General features: G+C 39.0%; 1 protein-coding gene across 1 annotated transcript; it reads right to left on the bottom strand.

The window, feature by feature from the left end:
• Positions 1-721: 721 nt before the first annotated feature.
• On the bottom strand, positions 722-21,700 carry LOC129107591 (phospholipase B1, membrane-associated-like). Its single transcript, XM_054619090.1, has 38 exons — positions 21,621-21,700; positions 21,484-21,535; positions 21,317-21,397; positions 20,966-21,031; positions 20,815-20,876; positions 20,616-20,691; positions 20,418-20,525; positions 19,218-19,277; positions 18,424-18,495; positions 18,164-18,238; positions 18,013-18,073; positions 17,484-17,542; positions 16,584-16,657; positions 16,376-16,419; positions 16,172-16,280; positions 15,837-15,888; positions 15,630-15,710; positions 15,480-15,545; positions 15,288-15,388; positions 15,101-15,182; positions 14,905-15,009; positions 14,300-14,395; positions 14,085-14,156; positions 13,897-13,974; positions 5,432-5,492; positions 5,012-5,070; positions 4,571-4,638; positions 4,441-4,484; positions 3,991-4,090; positions 3,834-3,885; positions 3,668-3,748; positions 3,502-3,567; positions 3,314-3,408; positions 2,518-2,599; positions 2,323-2,427; positions 2,130-2,225; positions 1,958-2,032; positions 722-1,006 (listed from the first exon to the last, which is right to left on the bottom strand). The coding sequence occupies exons 1-38, from the start codon at positions 21,698-21,700 to the stop codon at positions 722-724; spliced, it is 3,081 nt and encodes a 1,026-aa protein (XP_054475065.1).
• Between the last annotated feature and the right edge of the window lie 452 nt (positions 21,701-22,152).

Here is a 22,152-nt window from a genome sequence, read left to right as displayed (position 1 = left end):
GAACAGCAACATATTAATTTAAAATTAAAATTAAACAAATTATGATAGTCATATACATACAGACATCTATACATCATAGAGGTACGGCAGCTGTACTCACCTCATAACTGACCGTTTGCTAAGCCTCCTTAGTTACTGATGTACACTATTTTGTCAGAAATCCAAAGCTTGACAGGCCTGTCCTGCCTAGCTGCAGATACTAAACTATGAACATGCTATGATGTTCAGGTTGTGTATGTGATAAGGAACAGGAAGTATGTCCTTGTGTCCCTCAATCACTTTGCTCACAGTTGGCCCATGTTGGAAACACCAAAGAGTTTTTTCAGGACTTCATGGATTGCAATGGTAGGTTCTGGTGTTATATTGATCAGATATCAAATACTGTTGTAACTGTAAGCATGTGTGAAAGGGAGGAAATAATGCATTTGTGTATCCGAGTTTGTCATTCTGTAACAGTTTTTATGGTACCGTGGTTTGATCATGTGGGGGATTATTATGATGAAAAAGACCAGATGAACATACTTTTGTCAAGTTTGAAGATATGTTGAGGTTGGTACATAATTTATAGGTTGGCGTATAAATATAACTACACTGGTATAAACTATAATGTATAGTTGCAAGAAGACTAAAATGAAACCAAGAATTTTGTGGCTATCCATCCAATAGTTGTCCAGACATGTGTCCGCACAAACTTTCATGAAGCTTAATAACAACAACTGCATCAAAAAACAGTTCCTTTCATTTCTACTGCTTTCTCGACTTTACTTTTGCGACGCTGACAGCTGGCAAGAATAAGCCAAGTAAAAACCATGCCAGCCAGTAAACTGCCAAATCCCACAATCACTGGCACCCACACGGGCAAAGAGGAAGGACACTTGACTCCAGTGATGGTTGTTGCTGAATTGGAGCTGGTGGTAGCCGTGGTGCCTGTGGAAGCTGTTGTGGTGGTGGCGGTTACTGGTGGACTTGGTAGGCTGTTGATTTTAGTGAAGATGAAGGGATTGGCCTATAGGAAACATACCATATGTCAGTGCAGAAATATCAGAAATTAAGAATTTTGAAATTTATATGGAAGAGTCTTTGAGAAATTGTGTCCAAATATACTGAAAAGTCAAACCACAAAGACCCACACTTCAGTTTAAGGATTATGGCTTGATCAGTCAAGTAATATGTAGACCAAGCGTGTTCTATATTAAATAGATGAGACATGAAGAAATAAAATATCCGAATAAATAAATAAATACAGACGAATTATAGATCATAAAATTGTGGGATAATATAATACATATTTCAAATCAAGCTCAGAGTTATATTGCTTTTATGTCACTTCAATAGTTTCTGTTTCAAAAGGCCATTTTTACAAATTGTGTTTCATTTCAAGCCATTTTCCCATCGATTGTTTAATTTCATAATTCCACGTTTCTTGGTCAAATCTTTAGGAACTGTTGAAATGATAAAATGACCTTCTATAACCTCTGTTATTGAGAAAAGATGCAGAATGAAAGTAATCATTATATTTCAATTTGGTAACAGACGCATACAGATTAAATCCAATGTAAAACATGGACACACAGAAACACAAAACAAACAAAATACAACAAACTATAACAGCATATAATATAAAGTGTTGTCCATAAAACTGAAGCATGTTACGGGATACACAAAAAGTTCAAATAACTTATTTCCCTAATTGTTACCTCTTATATATTTCATTATATATGAGCTGTGTTTTAAAAATGTATTGGCTTGTTCAACTGTTATGTTATATTTATGTCTGTATTCTGACATATGATTACTTATTTGTTTTATATTCAACACTTTTTTCCATAAAACTGAGACTTAACGATACTTAAAACTCAACTCTAATGAATAAATAAATCTAGTTTGGTGATACAATGATAATTTGATTTGTGGGCAATGGTACTTCTCTCCAGACTTCATAAATCGCGACACATACCTCAGAGGGACAATGAATCTTAGAGCGGTCATGTGTGAAGTTGTTGTAGGTCTGCTTTTTGCCTATGGGCTCCAACTGAAGACAGAAAGAAAATTTCAGAAAAAAACCAAAAAAAAACTTGGAAACACTGGTCATTCTGCTTCAGTTTGGTACATTACCGCTTCATTCTCACCATGTTATTCCACAAGGCAACAGCCATCTCAGAATGAGATCGCTCACTTATGTGGAAACAGTCCACAGAGAAGAAACTTGTGTCAACCTCACCCTCCTGGAGAAAAGAGTTGATGTTTAGCATGGGTATGTTTCATTACTTACTGTATGTCTGGATGCTTGTTTGGATGCATTTGTATGTCTCTGTAACTCACTTTAATATGTGGAATGAAGGAATTTTGTAAAAAGGGTTGAAGGACAACAGCAAAATCTTCTTTTCCATCATAGCGATTTCCAGAAATAAGATGCTGGATCTCAGCCTGGGGGAAAAAAGAGAATTGACGGAATGACCGAGAAAAACACATTAAAAAATATATATTTAAATGATTAATAGAGCTCTTTATTTTTACCTGATACTCGAGATTGATTCTTCTTATCTCTTGAAGCTCTGGGGAGTTTTCGGCTGGGTTGATAACACAGGGACAGCTGGTCCTGTGGAAAAGAGATTATTGTTGTTGTTTTTTTGTTGAGATGAGGAAGGAGCTAAACCCAAATCAAAGGATCAGTATAAAGACCTTTGCTTGTTGAGGCTCTTGAAATCCAAATATAAATGATTTACTGATCAATAGGAAATAGATGATTTTAGAGGTTAACAGTAGTAAGGACTGTTTATGTATCAAAATAACTGAATCTGAGGTATTTACAACACCTCAAATGTTCGCCCTAATAATTGCTTTATGTCTGCATTTCGAAATGACACAAAAATTTGGAGTGAGAGACGTGAACATATCAAATGATCAACACAAACATTGCGGAATAATCTTATCTACATTACTAACCTCTGGTTGGAAAGCTTGTCTTTTATTTCACACATCTGCTTGAGAACATCTTGATATTTATAAGATGCTTAAAGAATAAACTCTCTCTTGACTAGTTTTCAAACATTTAGGGGAAACTTTTTTTGTCACCACTTGGGGTCAGCAGAAACATGTTTTAAACACAGGGATGACGTGTCACCTTTAAATTGAAATACAAACATCACACATCCAGCAGACACAAAGCAACAATATCATTCATTTGGAGTTGTGATGGGTCCACCGACAAATGCAAATCCAACATTCACTCTCCTTTTAGCTCTGTTTTGGTCTCCACCCACTCCTGATATAGATGTCTAGCTGAAACAGAGAGAAAACAGGCTAAACAAACCTCTGCATGAGGGAACAGCCCAGCGTGTTCCTCTTAACTGATTTCAATGGCTCTATCTGCAAGATCTCCACAAGATTAATCAACACCCTCGGTACCTAAAGATACAGAGAGAGAAGAAGAAGAATCATGACACACTTGTACTCATGAGGACAAGAGATGACAATAACTTATAGTGTTTAATATCTCACCTCTTTGTAAAACATGTCCAAACTGAGCATAATATTTTGGCTGTAGTTCTTCGGCGACAGATTATTCTGTAGAGAAATGTGAAATATTTTTTTGTAATGCATCTCAAAAACATACAGGAGAGTGAGGTTAATAATGTACAATACACACATTTTAAAGATCACTTACTTGGTCTAAGCAGTAATTGCAAAGATCATTTCCTCCAACAAATATTGTCACAAGTTTCCAGTCCTTTTCAAAATTCACCTCCTGTGTAACATGTTTATAGAACATGAGAAGAGGCAGACACTATTGAAGCAATCTGATATAATTATTTATCATTGGGAAGTCTTACCTTATTTTCTCTCATGGCCTTGATGAGAGCTTGGACTTGTACTAGGATCTCTCTGTAACCCAACAAAAAGTAAAAGCAAATAGCCGTTAGAGAGGTGACAATGGGTTGTTCGAATTTGTTAAACCCAGGTGAAGGAAATAAGAGAATTTGTACATACGAGGTCTTAGCTCCAGGTACAGCTACGTTGAAGGCCTTCTGTCTAGAGCCCTGGCCTTTGGAGAAACCTTTTAAAGAAGGGTTGAACTTCCTCAAGATGTCTGAGAAGATAAAGAGGAAAAAAGATTGAGTAGGATTGAGTTTTTTCTCCATCTATTCAACCGGGCCCCAGACTACAAGTGAAGCCTTTGGTTAAAGTGGATCCCATTGGGACATTGGGCCTCATGTAAGAACAGAAGACTATCTGTGTATGACTTGTAGGACAGATCTGGACCTAAAATAAAATTGTTTAGAAACTGCCAACATTAAGGTTAAATAGTCTGATCTATGTATTTCCAATATTACAAAGAATGCTCCTCTGCAACATTATGTCGGAGATATTGTTATTCATGTCACATATGGTGACTCACAGATACAGAATATTTTCCCAAGACAAGTGGCATAAACTCACTTGGTAGTGTTGTGACCATCTCCAGAGTATTATCCCCTCCAATGCTGCAAGAAAAGCCAACAAACATCAGCATGGTTAGTAAAATATTATGGTTAATGTAAACCTCATTAACGTAGCATGCATGTCATACCTCCATGATACTCCTTTATAGTCTCTATTGAGGTCGAACAGGTTCTTTGCCTTAGCGCCAGTGCCCGCCTGTGAACAGAGAGCCAAATAATGGAAAATAAAATAAAAATAATATGCTGCAGATGACCAGTGAGACACTGACAAAGTGTTAGATCAAAGCCTAAAAACATAAAAGGGAAGATCATCACCTGTGCAAGCTATCTGCCTGATAACAAATTGATTAGAGAGTTCATAGTGCAATGACACGAAATAGCTGATATCAACGGGTTTAAAGTTGGTGTTAAACACACACAGACACATATACTATATTGTGCACGAAAACTCAAATCTGTCAAGTATTCATCGACTATTGCTGATTAAGAAAGGAAAAAGATGTGTGAGTTTCAAACATTTTTACATTAAGTCTACTGTACTTATAATTTGGATGTTGTGTTACACTTACCGTTAAAGAGTCTCCAAGGGCTGCCACCACCTTGATGTCTGCTGGTCTCAGTTTGTGAACTAGGGTTAAAGACATAAAAGATGTTCAACCTACTGACATCAAGATAAACTACACAGATCATCCCTATAATATGTAATATTAAGCATTTAACCATCACCTGTTATGAGCATATCCTATTTACTTCAACCATTTCCCCCTCAGATTAAAATCATTATGCGTATAATTTGTATGTTATTAGAGCAACTGTTAAATTATCTTGATGAGACATTGTAACAATCCATGTGACAATTGGTTCAGTTGATAGCAGCCCTTTCATTCTTAGTGTCTAGCGTGTATTGCTGTCCTTCTTTCAGCTTTCAGATGAAAGAGGACATTGCATCTCATATCGACTGTCTACTGATAATGCAGAGTCTATCTCACCTGAAGATGGCACAGTGTCAGATGGAGCAACGTCCACACAGGATAAATCACTTCCCCAGTTCTAAAATAGAAAGAAATAACCATAGGAAGTCCACAGAGCCAGAGGACACGTTTATCTACTCCTTATTTTGTGCAACCAAATATCCTAAACTCAAAGATGTTCAATTAATAATCATATAAAACAGAAAATAGATGTTAGAAATGTAAGAAGCTGGAACTGGATAATCTTTGGAATTTTTACTTGATGAATAACTTGAAAATATGAATTGATTACAGAATTAGCTGATGATGTGATAGATTGATTTTATTAGAAAATGTTAAAAAGGTTAACAGGGTAAATTTAGTAGTTAATCTATGATCGACTTGTTGAGCCTTTTTGAGAGAGGACACTGGGGGGTTGATTAGTCATGCCTGCAGCGGCCGGAAGGGGGAGCTCACGGCCACGATGCCTCATTCTCAATGAAGCTGCCACAGAGAAAGCATCGTGTCCGAGCACCTTTATTGATTTCTCCCCTTTTCAGGTGCTAAATGAGTATTTCTGCTCTGAAACTTTGTAATATGTAATAGTATATAAGTTGTTTTGTTGACATGCTGACTGAATGTTGAGTGTTTTTGGCAGCGTTATTGTAATTTTAAGACTGTTCATTTGTATACTGCTAAGCAGCTAGCTGAACCCTGCTTCGTCAGTGGCCGCCACGGAGCGGCATGCGACCAGCATATTGCGCGCATTTTGATTGAGTTTTAGCTCAGTAAGACACGCATTCAAAGTATGATGTTTGAAGTATGTTTATGTTTGTGATTTAATACTAATGTGTTTGTGTGTTTACTTTTGTACCTATGTGAATACGTTGAAAACAATACAGAATTCTCAATGAAGCTGCCACAGAGAAAGCATCGTGTCCGAGCACCTTTATTGATTTCTCCCCTTTTCAGGGTGTAACATTTTGGAGGCACCGCTGGGATGAATGTGAGGAGGACCAGCTGTCCCAGATAGACGTCCCGATCATCATTCAACCCTTTACATCTACAGCCAGGGTGGACGATAGCGTGTGGTGGTTCAACAACTGCGTAGAGAGACTTGAATGCAATCTGAGGTTAACCACGGGTGCCAGGAGAGCTACGTTGTCTCATCTACAAAGAGAAGGTTCTGCATCACATTGACATTGTCCACGGGTCAGAGACTGAAATGGATTCTTCGGAGCTAGAGAACTTGAAACTAGAAGTTGGTGGCGCCCTGTACACATTAACAAGAGATGCTTTGATTGAAGTTTGTGATTTTCTACTTATTGCTGGTTCAGAAGTTGAAAATGTATCAGGTAAAAGTCGCTCCTCTCTCATTTCACATGTCACAAGGCACTTGGAGAGAGAAGAGTTAGATGAACTTGAGGATCAGGGTATGGCAGAGCTACTTATTTTGAATGATAAAATTGATGAGTTGCAACAGGCTGCTAAAAATAGTGCTCTAGAACAGGTAGCCTCAGATGCCAAAGAGACAGATTTGGTGCAAGAGCAGGTCGTTCAGCCTTCAGAAAGAGAACGGTTGCAAAAAGAGATAGAGACTCTACAATTAGCATTAGCGTTATCACTACAGGAGAAACCAGACCAAACCAGTGGAGCCAAGAAGTTAGTGAGTGGGGAAGGTATCAGTGCTAAACAACACCATGTCTCTGCTCAACAGACCCCCCAACCTCGTCTCTCATTACAGTGGAACAGAGAATTTAAAATATCAGGCCAGATTGGTGAGCCAGGACAAAAAGACAAACTTACCTTCTCCAGTCTAGCACACCAAATTGAGCAAGGCATCAGTAAGGGATTTCCTGAAATAGAAATAGTTGATGCAGTGATTAGAGCAATAGCACCAGGCTTACAATTACGCAGCTACCTGGAGGGAAAAAGCAACCTTACCTTACCTACCTTGAGGAGGATTCTCAGGTCCCATTATCAAGAAAAGGGAGCAACAGAACTGTACAAACAACTCACTTCAGAGGTCCAGAGTAGTAAGGAAACCCCACAAAATTTCCTGATCCGCACCCTAGATTTGAGACAAAAAATCCTGTTTGCTTCACAGGAAGCAGAATCCGGTCTAAGATATGATCCTGTCCTTGTACAGAGTATGTTTCTCCATACCGTTCTGACAGGCCTGCAAAATGATAGCATTAGAAGTGACCTCCAGCCGTACCTGCAACGAACAACAACAAGTGATGAGCTGCTCCTCGAGAAACTCAATATTGCTTGCGCAAATGAAGCAGAGAGACAAAATAAAAAAAAAACTACTTACCCAACAGCGGCCAACCACTGTGCACTCAGTCCAGTCGAATGACACACCTGCAGATAAAAAAGGGAAAAACCCAAATTCGGAACACACCAGCAAAACCCAGTCTGATGTACTAAATGAACTGAAAGAAATGCGTTCTGACATGGCATTATTGAAAAACCTATGCGCTGAAGTTGCACAAATCAGAGAGTCAATTCGACAGCCTAACCCAGCACAGACACAGTATCTGGCTTCACCTGTACCACAGGAATACATCCCTCCTCCCCAGTTCCAGTATCCACCACAAAGCCGCTGGCCTCCCCCAGGACCAGGACAAAGAGGAGAGACAGCTCAATACCAACGAGGGTTTGCACCACAGCACCAGTACCCTCCCCCGAATCGTGCACGACTGAGAAAATGTATTGGCTGCCAGCAAAGTGGAAGTGAGTATTGCTCCCATTGCTACAGATGCGGTAGCAGTGAACACTTCCTCGCAGGTTGCAGGGTGAGAGGAACCAGACAAGACAAGGATGGTCCTTTAAACGGAGTAGGGTTACCCCCACGGGACAGGGAGTAACCAGCAACAGTGAAATGTCCCAACAGCACTGCTCCCACTGTGGTGTCACTGCGAAAAACCAAAGACTCAAAAGATGTGCATCCTGTAAAAAAGACATTTACTGTTCTAAAATCTGTCAGGCTGAGCATTGGCCAAAACATAGAAAACGATGTAACCAGCGCTCTCACCCAAGGACAAGTACCACCCGCACCAAGAAAGAGGACAGCCATTCTCGTCTTGTTGCTCTGGTAGGGAAACGGTGTATGGTTGAGTGCTACATACAAGGTCGTAGAACTCAAGCATTATGGGATACAGGCTCACAAGTCTGCATTGTTGATGAAAAGTGGAAAAGGAGACATTTGCCACACGAGAAGTTAAGAGATGTCTCTGAGTTACTTGATGCAACCGACGATTTGAAAATCACAGCTGCTAACGGACAGAGCATGCCTTATAAAGGTTTCATTGAAGTCACTTTTGGGTTAGCTGCAGAGGGAGCCCACCCCAAAGAACTTGTTGTCCCCATGCTAGTGATGAAAGGCGGAAGTCTTTCACAGCCCATCTTAGGCTTTAATGTCATTGAGCAAATAGTAAAAACCAGTGCTACAGAACAACGTGACGCTACGGGAAGAGAGAAGTTGCATGAGACAGTAAAAGCGGCTTTCCCTAGTCTTGGGAAAGAAAATGTTACAGCCTTTATTAATCTGGTGACTGCTGAACAGTCATGTGACTATGTTGTGAGAACGACAAAAGACATCGTATACAAACACACCTCTGTTCAGATTGACTGTAAGGTGCAGACACGGCCACTGAAGAAAGACACCACACTTCTCTTTGAGCCTGACATAAATCCTCAGTGGGCTGAAGGCCTTGAGTTTTGTGAGACGTTGGTGAAGCTCAGAAGTGGTGTTTCACCTTACGTTGTCCTTGATGTGCAAAATCCCACTGATCATGATATTGAGTTGTCAGGAAGAACTGTTGTGGGTACCTTACAGCAAGTCCAGGCTGTGTATCCAGCTACTGTTTTAGAGAAACCCAATCATTGCCCTCCAGTGTCGGTGAGTCAAGTGAATGCAGAGAGTGAGCAAGTTACTGACCTTCCATGGAACCCACCAATCGACCTGAGCCACCTGAATGAACCTGAAAGAGAAGCAGTGCAGAACATGCTTCGCGAGGAATGCTCCTCTTTTTCCAAATCAGATGACGACATCGGATGTATTGAGAAGTTGAAGCTGAGCATATCGTTGAAGGATACGGATCCTGTAGCACGCACTTACCTGTCGGTGCCGAAGCCGCTATATAAAGAGATGAAAGACTACCTGCACAACCTTATTGCGCAGGGATGGGTGAAGAAATCCAACTCACCTTATGCCTCACCGGTTGTCTGTGTAAGGAAAAAGGATGGCAGCCTACGTCTTTGCATAGATTACCGAGAATTAAACAAAAAGACCCAGCCAGATAGACAACCGATTCCTCGAGTGCAGGACATCCTTGACAGTCTTGGTGGCCACTCGTGGTTCTCATTGTTAGACCAAGGAAAGGCCTACCATCAGGGCTTTATTGATGAAGATAGCAGGCCTTTGACTGCATTTGTGACCCCATGGGGCCTGTACGAATGGATAAGGATTCCATTCGGGCTAATGAACGCACCCGCAGCCTTTCAACGCTGTATGGAGGAGTGTTTGGAAGACGTGCGGGACAACATCTGTGTGCCCTACCTGGATGACACACTAGTGCACAGTCAATCGTTTGAGGATCATGTAAACCACGTCAGAAAAGTGCTTCAGCTGTTAAGGAAGTACGGGATCAAACTAAAACCCAGCAAGTGCGAAATATTTAAACACAAGGTCCGCTATCTGGGAAGAGTCGTTTCAGCTGAAGGTAGCAAGATCGATCCAGCTGACACCATCGCTGTGAGAGCCTTGAGAGCCTTGCAAATTTCCCCGCTGCGGGACTAATAAAGGATTATCTTATCTTAAAGATAAGAGACCGAGCAATGTAGGAGAGCTACGATCTATTATGGGCTTGTTAAGTTATTACAGGAACTACATACAGGACTTTTCCCGTATCGCGGGGCCACTTTACAACTTGCTGAAAGGGACAACCGAAGACAACAATGTGCCACAAAACAGGGTAAACACAAGACGAGTTACATGGAAGAGTAAAGGAGTGCTGTCAAACAAACCAATTGTGTGGACGGAAGAACATCAATGCATATTGGAGCGGCTAATAGACTGTCTGGTAGAGCCACCAGTCCTTGGGTTCCCAGACTTCTCACAACCATTTGTCCTCCATACAGATGCCTCAAACCAAGGCCTTGGGGCAGTCCTATACCAACGACAGGATGATAAACTCTGTGTGATAGCCTACGGTTCCCGGACACTGACAGCCTCTGAACGGAATTACCATCTCCACTCAGGAAAATTGGAATTTCTCGCCTTAAAGTGGGCAGTTAGAGAAAAATTCAGAGATTACCTGTATTATGCACCTACTTTCACTGTGTTTAGTGATAATAATCCGCTTACTTATGTCCTGTCAAGTGCCAAGCTCAACGCAACTGGATACAGATGGGTAGCGGAGCTTGCAGACTTCCATTTTACCATCCGATACCGTCCAGGTAAAGAAAATGTGGATGCTGACAGTCTGTCAAGAATGCCTGTAAATATCGAGGAGATGATGGGACAGTGTACCAAAGAGTTGGCATCAGATTGTGTGGCAGCGACAACCCAAGCTGTTGAGACCCAAGACTCCATCTCACCATGGGTCTGTCCTGTACTTACCTCTCTACAATGTACAGCAGTCAGTGAAGAGACGCACAAACCATTCTCAGTTGCTGAGATTCGACAAGCACAGGAAGATGACAAAAACATTGGTCCAGTAATGCAGTGCAAACTGAAGGACAAAAAGCCATCAGGACAGGAACTTAATGCCTTCAGTAAGCAAAGCAAGTGTCTACTGCGTGGATGGGAAAGTCTTCATATTGATGAAGATGGCATTCTTCGCAGGAAGACAACAAACAGAACACAGCTTGTATTACCTGAGAGGTATACGACCACTGTACTAAAAGAGTTGCATGATGAGATGGGCCATCAAGGCATTGATCGAACAACATCACTGATCAGAGATAGATTCTTTTGGCCTTATATGCAAAAAGAAATTGAACATTATGTGGCAAGGACTTGTACTTGCCTGAAGCAAAAGACGCCCTGCAAAGAAACACGGGCACCTCTCACCAGTATTGTCACCACTCCATTTGAACTCGTGTCGATAGATTTTCTCCACTTGGACAAATGTAGTGGCGGATATGAGTATATACTAGTCATGCCTGCAGCGGCCGGAAGGGGGAGCTCACGGCCACGATGCCTCATTCTCAATGAAGCTGCCACAGAGAAAGCATCGTGTCCGAGCACCTTTATTGATTTCTCCCCTTTTCAGGTGCTAAATGAGTATTTCTGCTCTGAAACTTTGTAATATGTAATAGTATATAAGTTGTTTTGTTGACATGCTGACTGAATGTTGTGTTTTTGGCAGCGTTATTGTAATTTTAAGACTGTTCATTTGTATACTGCTAAGCAGCTAGCTGAACCCTGCTTCGTCAGTGGCCGCCACGGAGCGGCATGCGACCAGCATATTGCGCGCATTTTGATTGAGTTTTAGCTCAGTAAGACACGCATTCAAAGTATGACGTTTGAAGTATGTTTATGTTTGTGAATTAATACTAATGTGTTTGTGTGTTTACTTTTGTACCTATGTGAATACGTTGAAAACAATACAGAATTCTCAATGAAGCTGCCACAGAGAAAGCATCGTGTCCGAGCACCTTTATTGATTTCTCCCCTTTTCAGGGTGTAACAATGAGTTATGTTCCATTGATTAATCAACTAACTGTTTTAACACTTCATGAGTTTCTGTGAAATTTTAGCTTCATTCAGGCCTTAAGTTAATCAATCTATATTCTATTTGTACTACAGTCCCTTATCCATTTTGTAGAAACAACAGCTTATAACCTGACTTTTAATTTATCCATTGGTTTTAGAAATGGCTCATATGAAAGCTAAAACCCTCCCAAATTATGTTTAATATACTAAAATAAATTTGCTTCACTGAAGAAAGATTGATCATTTAATGAACACAGAAAGGTCAGATTTTGGCAAGACTCGCCTACAGAGAGTAATGTGAAAATTGAACAAATAATTTACTTCAAATACAAAAATATGTTGCATAACATCAGTGAATTAAGTAGTGGTGCTGTGAGATCCATATTTAATATCTTGTATGACTTCCATGAGCTTGAAGGACTGCATCCATGCGGTTCGACAATGATTCATACAATTTATTGATGAAGTCATCAGGAATAGCAAAGAAAGCAGTCTTACATGCCTCCCAGAGTTCATCAAGATTCTTTGGTTTCGTCTTCCATGCTTCCTCTTTCATTCTACCCCAGACATGCTCAATGATGTTCATGTCTGGTGACTGGGCTGGCCAGTCCTGGAGCACCTTGATCTTCTTCGCCTTGAGGAACTTTGATGTAGAGATGGAAGTATGCGATGGAGCACCATCCTGCTGCAAAATTTGACCCTTTGTATGGTTGGGAATGTAAGAGGTAGCTAATACTTCTTGATATTTTAGGCTATTGATATTGCCTTCCACCCTGCAAATCTCTCGCACACCCCCATACTGGATGTAACCCCAGACCATGATTTTTCCGCCACCAAACTTAACTGTTTTCTGGGTGAATCTCGGATCCATGCGGGCTCCAGTAGGTCTCCTGCAATATTTGCGGCGGCTGTGATGTAATTCAACCGAAGATTCATCTGAGAAATCCACCTTCTGCCACTTTTCCAGCGTCCATCCTTTTAGCAGGCTATGGGCCTTGGCAAATGCCACACGTTTTTTTAATTGCCTTTTGTTTAGTGCTGGTTTCTGGGCACTGATTCGACCATGGAGGCCATTTCGAGACAGAATTCTACAAACTGTCCTGGTTGACACAGGGACTTGAGGTGACCAGGCCTGGTGGAGCTCTGCTGCAGTGGAAAAGGGGCTGGCCTTGGATTTTCGAGCCAACAAACGGTCCTCCCGAGCAGTTGTCTTGCGGGGTCTGCCGGACCTGGGCTTGTCAAAAACATCTCCAGTCTCTTCAAATCTTTTTCTTATTCTTTGTACTTGACGCTGAGACACATTGAAGCCTCAGCAGTGGATCTGGTCTTCAGCCTCTTGATAATCAACGCTTTGGTCTCAGGGTGAATCTTAGGCATGTTGTCAGAGGTCAAGTTGCAGTTGATGTGAAGGTCTGGTGTGCTGGGGTTCTTTTTATACACACCCACTAATTGATTGATCAATTATTGATCACAGGTGAGGCTGTAATCTAGGATTGGGTGCATCATATGACAAGGCGACAAGACTTTTGTCTTTGCAAAAACTGACTCAGTGGGCTTTACCAAGCTGTGAACGTTAGAATGCTTTTCAGCAGTTTCGTTTGGCACCAAAACATTATTTCAAAAGCTGTTGGGATTGAAATTAGCCATTTCTTGTAAAAAAAAATTGATTACAAATATATTTGAGGGGCACTTAAGGTCAACTTGTACCCAAGCGACAAGACTTTTGTCAGGGACTGTAGAAGTCACTTCTCAGCTTCGCAGATAGAGAGGAAATGCTTACTGTTATAGGTCCTGGTGTTGGAGAAGGACCAGCATACATGTAATTGCTGTTGTTATAGGTTCGGATGTATGGTGAAGACTGCAGACAAAGGAGAGGACTTACATTACATGATGGCCAGAGTGTTTACAAAGAAAACACATTCAACAGCATATAAAGCACTGACTCTCTGTTTAATCACAAATTCCCACCTTGGTTGGACATTTTAGGTCAATGTCTACAGAGAAATCCTGTAGGATGGTCTTATTGCCCAGAGGTTCCAGCTATGAAAACACGAGTTAGAGTAATTTAAAATACACTTTTACATAAATTTCTGCTATAAGAAGGGGGGCATATATATATATATATATATATATATATATATATATATATATATATATATATATATATATATATATACACTTACCATGTTGTTCCAGAGGGAGCGAGCCATTTGCGTCTGGGCTTTCTGGCTGAGATGGAAGCAGTCAGCGCTGAAGAAGGAGCGATCAGCACGGCCATCCTGTGGAAAAGGTACAGTAAATGTATGAAACTTAAGGATCATTTAGAGTCAGGTTCTCATATTGAACCTTTATTATCTAGTTAATTTCAGAACCCTGCTAGCCATTTCCCTCAGTTCCCAGTCTTTGTGATAAGATAAACTAACTGGTGGCTGGCTGTAGCTTAATACTTACCATACAAACTTCTGAGTTGTATCAATACTCTCTTCTACTTTGCACAAGAAAGCTTAAGTATGTCCCTAACCACAGCCAAGGTTTTTGTACTGTTGACCTTTGATTGGCCTAATGACAAAATCAGTATCAAAACATTCTAATTTTAGTAAGTGGTAACTGCCAACAAAAAATTGTACGTGCTGTGTGCAAAATCTTTGCCAAACATTGTAGACTGTATACTATAGCAGAGATATCGTCATGATTCTGGTGCTAAGCCTGCAGTTTTGTATTAGATAAGGTGACGAGACCAGACTCGTCTGTGCAGTCAACATATGAAAGACAGAGTTTTGTTACTGACCGGCAGTCTGGGGACGATGATTTCTCTGAAAAAAGGCTGGATGACAACAGTGAAGTCTGAGCGAGTGTCGTACCGGCTTGACTCCACAAGCTCATTCAGCATACGCTTAAATAAAAGAAAGAGAAGGTATCAATGCCTAAAGAGAAACTGGACTTTTTAACATACTTAGTATGTTTTTTGGGGGGGTCTTTCCTACCTGATAGCCTCTATTGATGTCCTCCACCATTTGCAGAGCTTTAGAGTCGGGATTTGGCAAGATGACACAAGGACACAGAATCCTGGAAAATGAGGGAGATCAAGACGTTTATACCACTGTTTATGGTAATTTATTATATTTTCAATATCAGAGAGAATTTGAAAAGGCGGATAAAATGGATACTCACTTTACCAGCCAAGTTGGACATTTAATTGAAGTGTCAACATGCATTTCTCTCAGAGGGGTTATATGGAGAGGCTCTATTAAATTCACCAGAGCTCGAGGCACCTGACGGAAATAAAGGTAAGTTAATGCGCATAAACAATCAACCAGACCAACATGTATCTGAAAATGTAGCTGCAAGTCTGTTAATCTTTACCTCTTTGTGTAGATAATCCAGGCTGTCTCGAACATTACGAATAAAATTCTCTTTAGAGTAAAGTAGCTGTTAATAAAAGGAAAACATTTTTACGTTGTGTCTTTTGGCCCCACATGAAACGACTGATGCATTATCACTCTTAGTACTCACAGAGTTGTAGCAGTGGTCACAGATGTCATTTGCACCAATAAAAAGGCTGATCACCTTCCAATCTGATTTAAAATTGATTCTCTGTGCAACAAACAAGGAGGTGAGGGAATGTGAGTACTATGTAGTGTTGATAAAGGAGAAGTTTTTTAATAGTGGAGTTGGCAAATTTAAAATAGGTAAAGAATAAATATCCACTTGTAAACTTACAGAGTCATTCTTCATCCTTGCCACCAGGGCTCGCACCTGATCTGGTACGTTCCTTAAAACACAAACAAAACAAAATATCACAATGAAATGGCAAATATTTAGCAGACAATTAAAAGCACCTTTGTTTTAACAAATATACTGTATATTCATTAAAATTCTACTTTCTTCCAACTTTTTATAAAATCAATTTTATAACGATGGAATAATTTTCATTTGAGGTCTGGAAAAAGCTAGTAAGAAGACCGTAAGTCAATTTTCATTTCATTTTATAACCTCAATTGAGAATAAATTATATGTCAAACTGTTAACAGCTTTGATCCTCTGATAGCACTCACTTGCTCTTAGCTCCTGCTACAGCCTGGTTGAGGAAAGCCTGATGAGTCTGCTGCTTGCCCTTGCCAACAGAATAGCCCGTCAGGTTGTGGTTAAAATGTTTTAAGATGTCTGTTATAAAAGAGCAAATAACAATAAAAATCCCACAACAAGAGAGCTTGACTTTGTGTTATTTGAACCAGACACAAGTCATTAAAAGGACTCACTGGGCAGCGTGGTGACAGTTGTGAGGTTTTCATCTCCACCAATACTGCAAAAAAACATATTATATAATGTTAAAATTATGACTTAAAATTCCTTTCCAACTAAAGAAATGGATGGTCATAGAACCAAATTCATACCAGCATTGCAAAAAACATGTAACATTGGTATTATGTTGCAATGTTGTGTGATAGTTGAAGAGTCTTAAGTTACCTCCAGGATAAACCTCTGTACTGACTCAGGACATCCAAGATGTTATTGGGGTTGGATGCAATACCGTTCCCTGCCTGACGGATAGACCAGGACAGTGTTTCAGTAACGTGATGTAATAAGACAGAAGTTCTCCATATTTTACAGTAAATGCGTATATCGGGCTCTTCTCTTAATTTAGATATTAAAAATGTGTTACAATTGTACTAAATTCATCTTTCAATTTCTCTAATATGATTATCTTAGAAATATCTATCAAGGCCTTGAGATCTTCGGGTTGTTCACACATTAAAGCCAACTGTTATGTAATTAAGTCTGACTATTTTCATTCTGGATTAATCCACATATTATATTTTCAATTAATCAAATAGATTTTAGTACATCTAACAAATCGTAGTAATACGAAATTATTTGATGTGGTTCAGATACAAAAGACAGGTCATACAACGTTTATCAGCATTCATACAGATCATCTATAATAATACACATCCATATGTTGTATCTTTGCAATACTATCTGCTGTTCTCTTGCACATTTTAAAATCTTTTTTTTTTTACAGCTATATACATATCTTTCTCTTAATTATTAAATGACTGACCTCTACTTTTTCTTGTGGGTAGAAATATATCCAACGTAAATGTATTCAATTTTGATATCCAAGGACAATCTTTCACTTTACTGTATAGAATATAGCATTATCCACTAGAGCTTCTAATATACAATATTTTACTTGTTATTGTACACTGCATTAATAATATATGTTGGTGCTGAAGATGATGGTCGTGCTTCTAGGATCTATTCTCAGTTTTTATTTTACATATTTAATTCTACTTGGTACTTTATATTATAAGGCTTGCACTTCACTGTAACCTATTAACTTAAAAGAATGACAAAATGACTCACTGTCAGAGAGTCTCCCAAGGCAGCCACCACTTTGATATCTCCAGGCCTGAGTTCATGGACTGGGAAAATGAAAGAGACAAGTCAGGACAGTAAAGGTTCTAAACTTAACAAGTTAGACAACACAAGACTTTCAGAGAGACTGTAATGTAAAATAATACAAATATATAATTTTTCATTATAAAATGATAGAAGTAATAAATATACAGATTAGTGACAGAAGAAAGGAAAAAACAATATAAAGTGTGTTTTATATTTTTATGTCAATGTGATGCCTTTGTTTTGTGTTATCTGTTCATGTGTCATTTACAAAAATATTTAAGTTAAAAAAGAAAGACAAAATCTTATCAATCAACTGCAATATGCCTGTCTTGCAACATAACAAGCCTATCTATGAAAAATGGAACATGAATACACCTTATGAATAAAATTACCCACAAAAAAAGCATTATTCAGCTTTTTCCAGTCAATTGAGAGTCACCCTGGCGCCAGATAAATGCCTAACATGGAAGTGTAAACCATCTTACTGTACCTGAGGTGGGTGTAGAGAGTGAGGGGCTGAGGTCTTCACACAGCATCACTGTGCCTCTAAACTGACCGCACACACAAAGCAGATCCACAGTCAGAACTAACCAAGAAGCGTACGAGACCTCCATTTGGGCTGAATACCACACAATACTCACTGGGTGAAGGAGAGGAGAGACATCACTCTGGGAATATGAAGGGGAGTTTCCCTCCGTCCTCAGGAATGGTTTGTTCTATGGGTAGGAGGCAGATAGCCAGAGAGAGGAAGAGAGATAAAAGGAAAAAGAGGAAGGTTGGGAAGGTGTAGAATATTAGCTTGAAACACTGAAACCTATTTTCAAGTACAATACATCTAATGGCTCATTTAAACATGCTGATGTAACTACATGCGTGTAAGATTGTGGTACAGTATACTAACCTCAGTCGGACATGGCAATGCAATGATATTTCCATTGTGTTCTGTCTTATGTTGGCCACTTATGGGCTGCAGCTGAAAGATAGAAAACTTATTGTCTTCATGTTTACGACAGATAGAACAATGACTCCTAATGTTTGTGTATACGTGTGTGTAGTGGTGGAATGTAACTAAGAACATATACTCAAGTACTGTACTTTTATAAAAATTCAAGGTACTTAGACTTTACTATAGTATTCCAATTTTAAACAACTTCATATTTCTACTCCATCACAAATATTATACTTTTTACTGCACTAAATTTGTTTGACAGATTTAGTTACTTTTCAAATTATAAATTTTCATCCCCTTGCTGCCCAGTGAAAACCATGTATCTCCTAAATTTGTGATTATGAATTAGATTCTTTCTGATAAACCAGTATATGAAGTAGTTAAAATTAGCACAGCCATAAATATCTACATCACTTAAATAAAACATACACATTAATGCAGCAGTAATATTAATTAAACAAAAAATCATAAACAATACTTAAACACTGACAGGAATTTTTTGGGGGAAAATGAGCACTTATACTTTTGATACTTTGATTAAAAGTCATTGTACTGACACAAATTTTACTTTAAAAGGGTTTCAATGCATGACCTTTGATTGTAGTGGAGAATTTTCCCAGTGTGGTGTCAGTACTTATCCTTGAGTAAAGGGTATGAACACTTATTCTGCTGCTGTGTTCGTGTTTCTATATTATAAAGACAGAGAGTGCAGGAGGTTGATAAGATTAGATTGCTTTAGGCCTCACCAGGTTTGTCCACATCTGCACCATCAGTGTATCAGCTTGTTGTGGTGCTTGTTGCTCACTCTGTTAAAAGAAAACATACTGTACATTAGATACAGAAAGTTCATATTTAATATGATAACCAGGACTCTGTATTTGTTCCTGTTACAAACTGTTGTTTTTGATTTGGTATTTCATGTTTTATTGTCTTTGATAAATACATTGTAACTTTGCATCATTTCACAGTCACAGGAAGAGATGTTACTAAAATACAAGAGGTATAAAATACTTGTCTTAATTATTTTTCTTTTACAAACATACAGAGCACAAGTACACGTAGGAACAGGAAGTTGTGAGCACACTAGCTATAGAGGTGGTCCCCTCCTTCGTTTTTAGTTTTTAACAGGTAAAGTTAGTGGGTTTTGTTTTCATTTTGGTTTTGGTCAGCCAGCATTGTACTTGTAGCATGGCTGTGATCCTGCGTTCATAGGAAGTTAATTGTGTTATATTTATTACTTCGATGCAGATGCAATTTTCTAAATTGTGTTGTTTTGTATCTGTTTACTGACGTCTTTGAAACCCACTCATCTGCTTCTAAACAATAAATGGTCTTAACAGCCTGATTGCAAAAGTGTTGTGTTGCTCTCCTTTAACCAGTTCTTCGATGCAGCAAAATAAATGGATGAATAAAAATAAAAAGCCACATACAAAGTTAAAGGAAACCCAGTCAACAATGAAATGGAATTTTAAAAAAAAGTATTTTCTTACAAAAGGGTTTTATATTTAAATAAATTGAAAATGTAAACAAGAACTTAGTTGTTCCAAAAAAACATAGCTTGAGTTGACTCCATATAACAACCGTCCTTTAATTTATTCTATTTTATTTTAAGATGCCATATGCTATACTTTAGCTTTAGCCTTTGAAAAGGCCTTTTTCACAAACTATATATTGACGTGTCACATGGCATACTGGGACAACTGAATAGCACAGAGCTATGTTTAAGTTAATAGTGCTTTTCCTGATATGATGAGTCTAAACATTTTTATATATTTAGTATTTGAGATCTGTCCCTTGTTAAAGGAAAACCAGGAGTCAAAGGATACACGTCCTTTCATACACCACTGAGTTTTGCAGCACTAAAGTCCTTTGTGAAAGATGACTACAGCTCCCCTCACCTCCAGTAAGGATTAACAAGGGATGCAACATGGTGCAAGTGAACTCACAGAGACAGAAGAAGGGCCTGTGATGAAAGGTGTGTCCTGCACAATGACAGTGAAGTCCTCTCTGTCCCCGTACCATCGCCTCTTTATCATGAGCTCGTCCAAAGACTCCTGCTCAGTGAAATAGAGTTGAGAAGAACATTTTAAAGCAGCTAAAAAAACAAAATGTTACAGATATTCTGATGTGAATAATCGACAAACCTGCAGAGCATGACTCAGCATGGCCCTCTGAAGTCTGGATTCTCCTTCATTGTTTGTCTCCAAGCATCGACACATCCTGTCAGTATAACAGATTTGCTCATTAAACTTAACATACATATTACTATTCAGAAAAAATGGTGTGTGATTAAGTCTTCAATTTCACTAGGCAAGAAATTAGTAATTTTACAAATTAACTCACTTTTTGTGGAAACTGTCAGGCTCTCCAACCCACAATCCAACACTGACGATGGCTCGCCTCAGCTGCGTGAAACAAAATGTCAGTTGTGTAAATATTAGCAATGCAGTTATAGCTACTGAATAAAAAATACTGTATACAATCTGAAATATACCTGAGAGTGCAGCAGCTGCAGAGCATCATCCACCTCTTCAACCACGGCCTTGATAACAGACTGAAACTTCACAAGAACACAACAGTTGGCGACTTTAGTAACCTTAATATTAATCCGTTACGCATCCCTTATTTCACTGCCTTGTTTTAGCTTTGATGGTCCTTTAAGAAGTTCTATTGTAGCTTTGTGTAATTTCAGATAAACATCAAGGTCATTATTTAAGTTATATAAGTTGGACTCTGTAACTTCAGTGTTTGAGGCAACACAGTTTAAAGAAACAGCTTTGAAAATATATCTATTTTTCCTAACAATAGTTCTGTAACATCAATATTAAAGTATTTTGCTGTTTACCTGCTGCTGCTCACAGGCACAGAGCTGATCCACTTGAGCAAAGAGAAGGACCAGCTTCCAATCTTTATCCAAATCAATGACCTGTAGGAGTAAAAAAAAATGAATAATTTTCCTATTTGATTTTTTAATATCCTTTAAGATGGGAGTGCAGACACTGCAGCACCTACCTGACTGTTTTGGAGGGAGAGGGACACTTCCTTAGCCTGCTCCAACAGTGTGCTACAACAAGGAGATTACAACAAATCATTGGAATCAGCGAGAGTCATTAGTACGATATCTCTTTTCCAGATATTGCTGTCCTTACCTGTGTTGAACAAACTGAGGGGCATACAAGTTTGTTTCATCAGAAGGAGGACTGATGAGTGCAGGATTGAACAGGGTCATCAGCTCTGATGGAGAGACATTGACACTAGTTTATCCCCAACACCGAGGGCTTCTTTTCCCAAATGGCTTTTAGGTGAAATCACAGAAGAGCTCAAACAATTTCTACATTATCAAAGTAGTCAAATGACAGAAAAATGTATCTGCAACAATTATGTGGCCTATCTAGTGCCAACATTTGGTCCTTTCTGAGCTACTGATCATGGTGTCTGGCTGCATAAAGATGACATGCTCTGTATGTAGATATAGGGTTCTTAATTTCAGGTGATTATACACTAAAGAAAACATACATATTAAAATTATATTGCAATTCTGCTAATAGATAAATGTTGTACACTATACTTCTAGATAATTTATAGTAAAAAGGACCAACATTTACTGGTTCTAACTTTAAACAAATACTTATTTGCTGGTTTTGCTGCGAGATACCAAAAACTGAAAATCTTTGTGGTTTG

Source organism: Anoplopoma fimbria, chromosome 18, assembly GCF_027596085.1.
Source record: "Anoplopoma fimbria isolate UVic2021 breed Golden Eagle Sablefish chromosome 18, Afim_UVic_2022, whole genome shotgun sequence".
Lineage (NCBI taxonomy): Eukaryota > Metazoa > Chordata > Actinopteri > Perciformes > Anoplopomatidae > Anoplopoma > Anoplopoma fimbria.
This window is presented reverse-complemented; position numbering and strand designations above follow the sequence as displayed.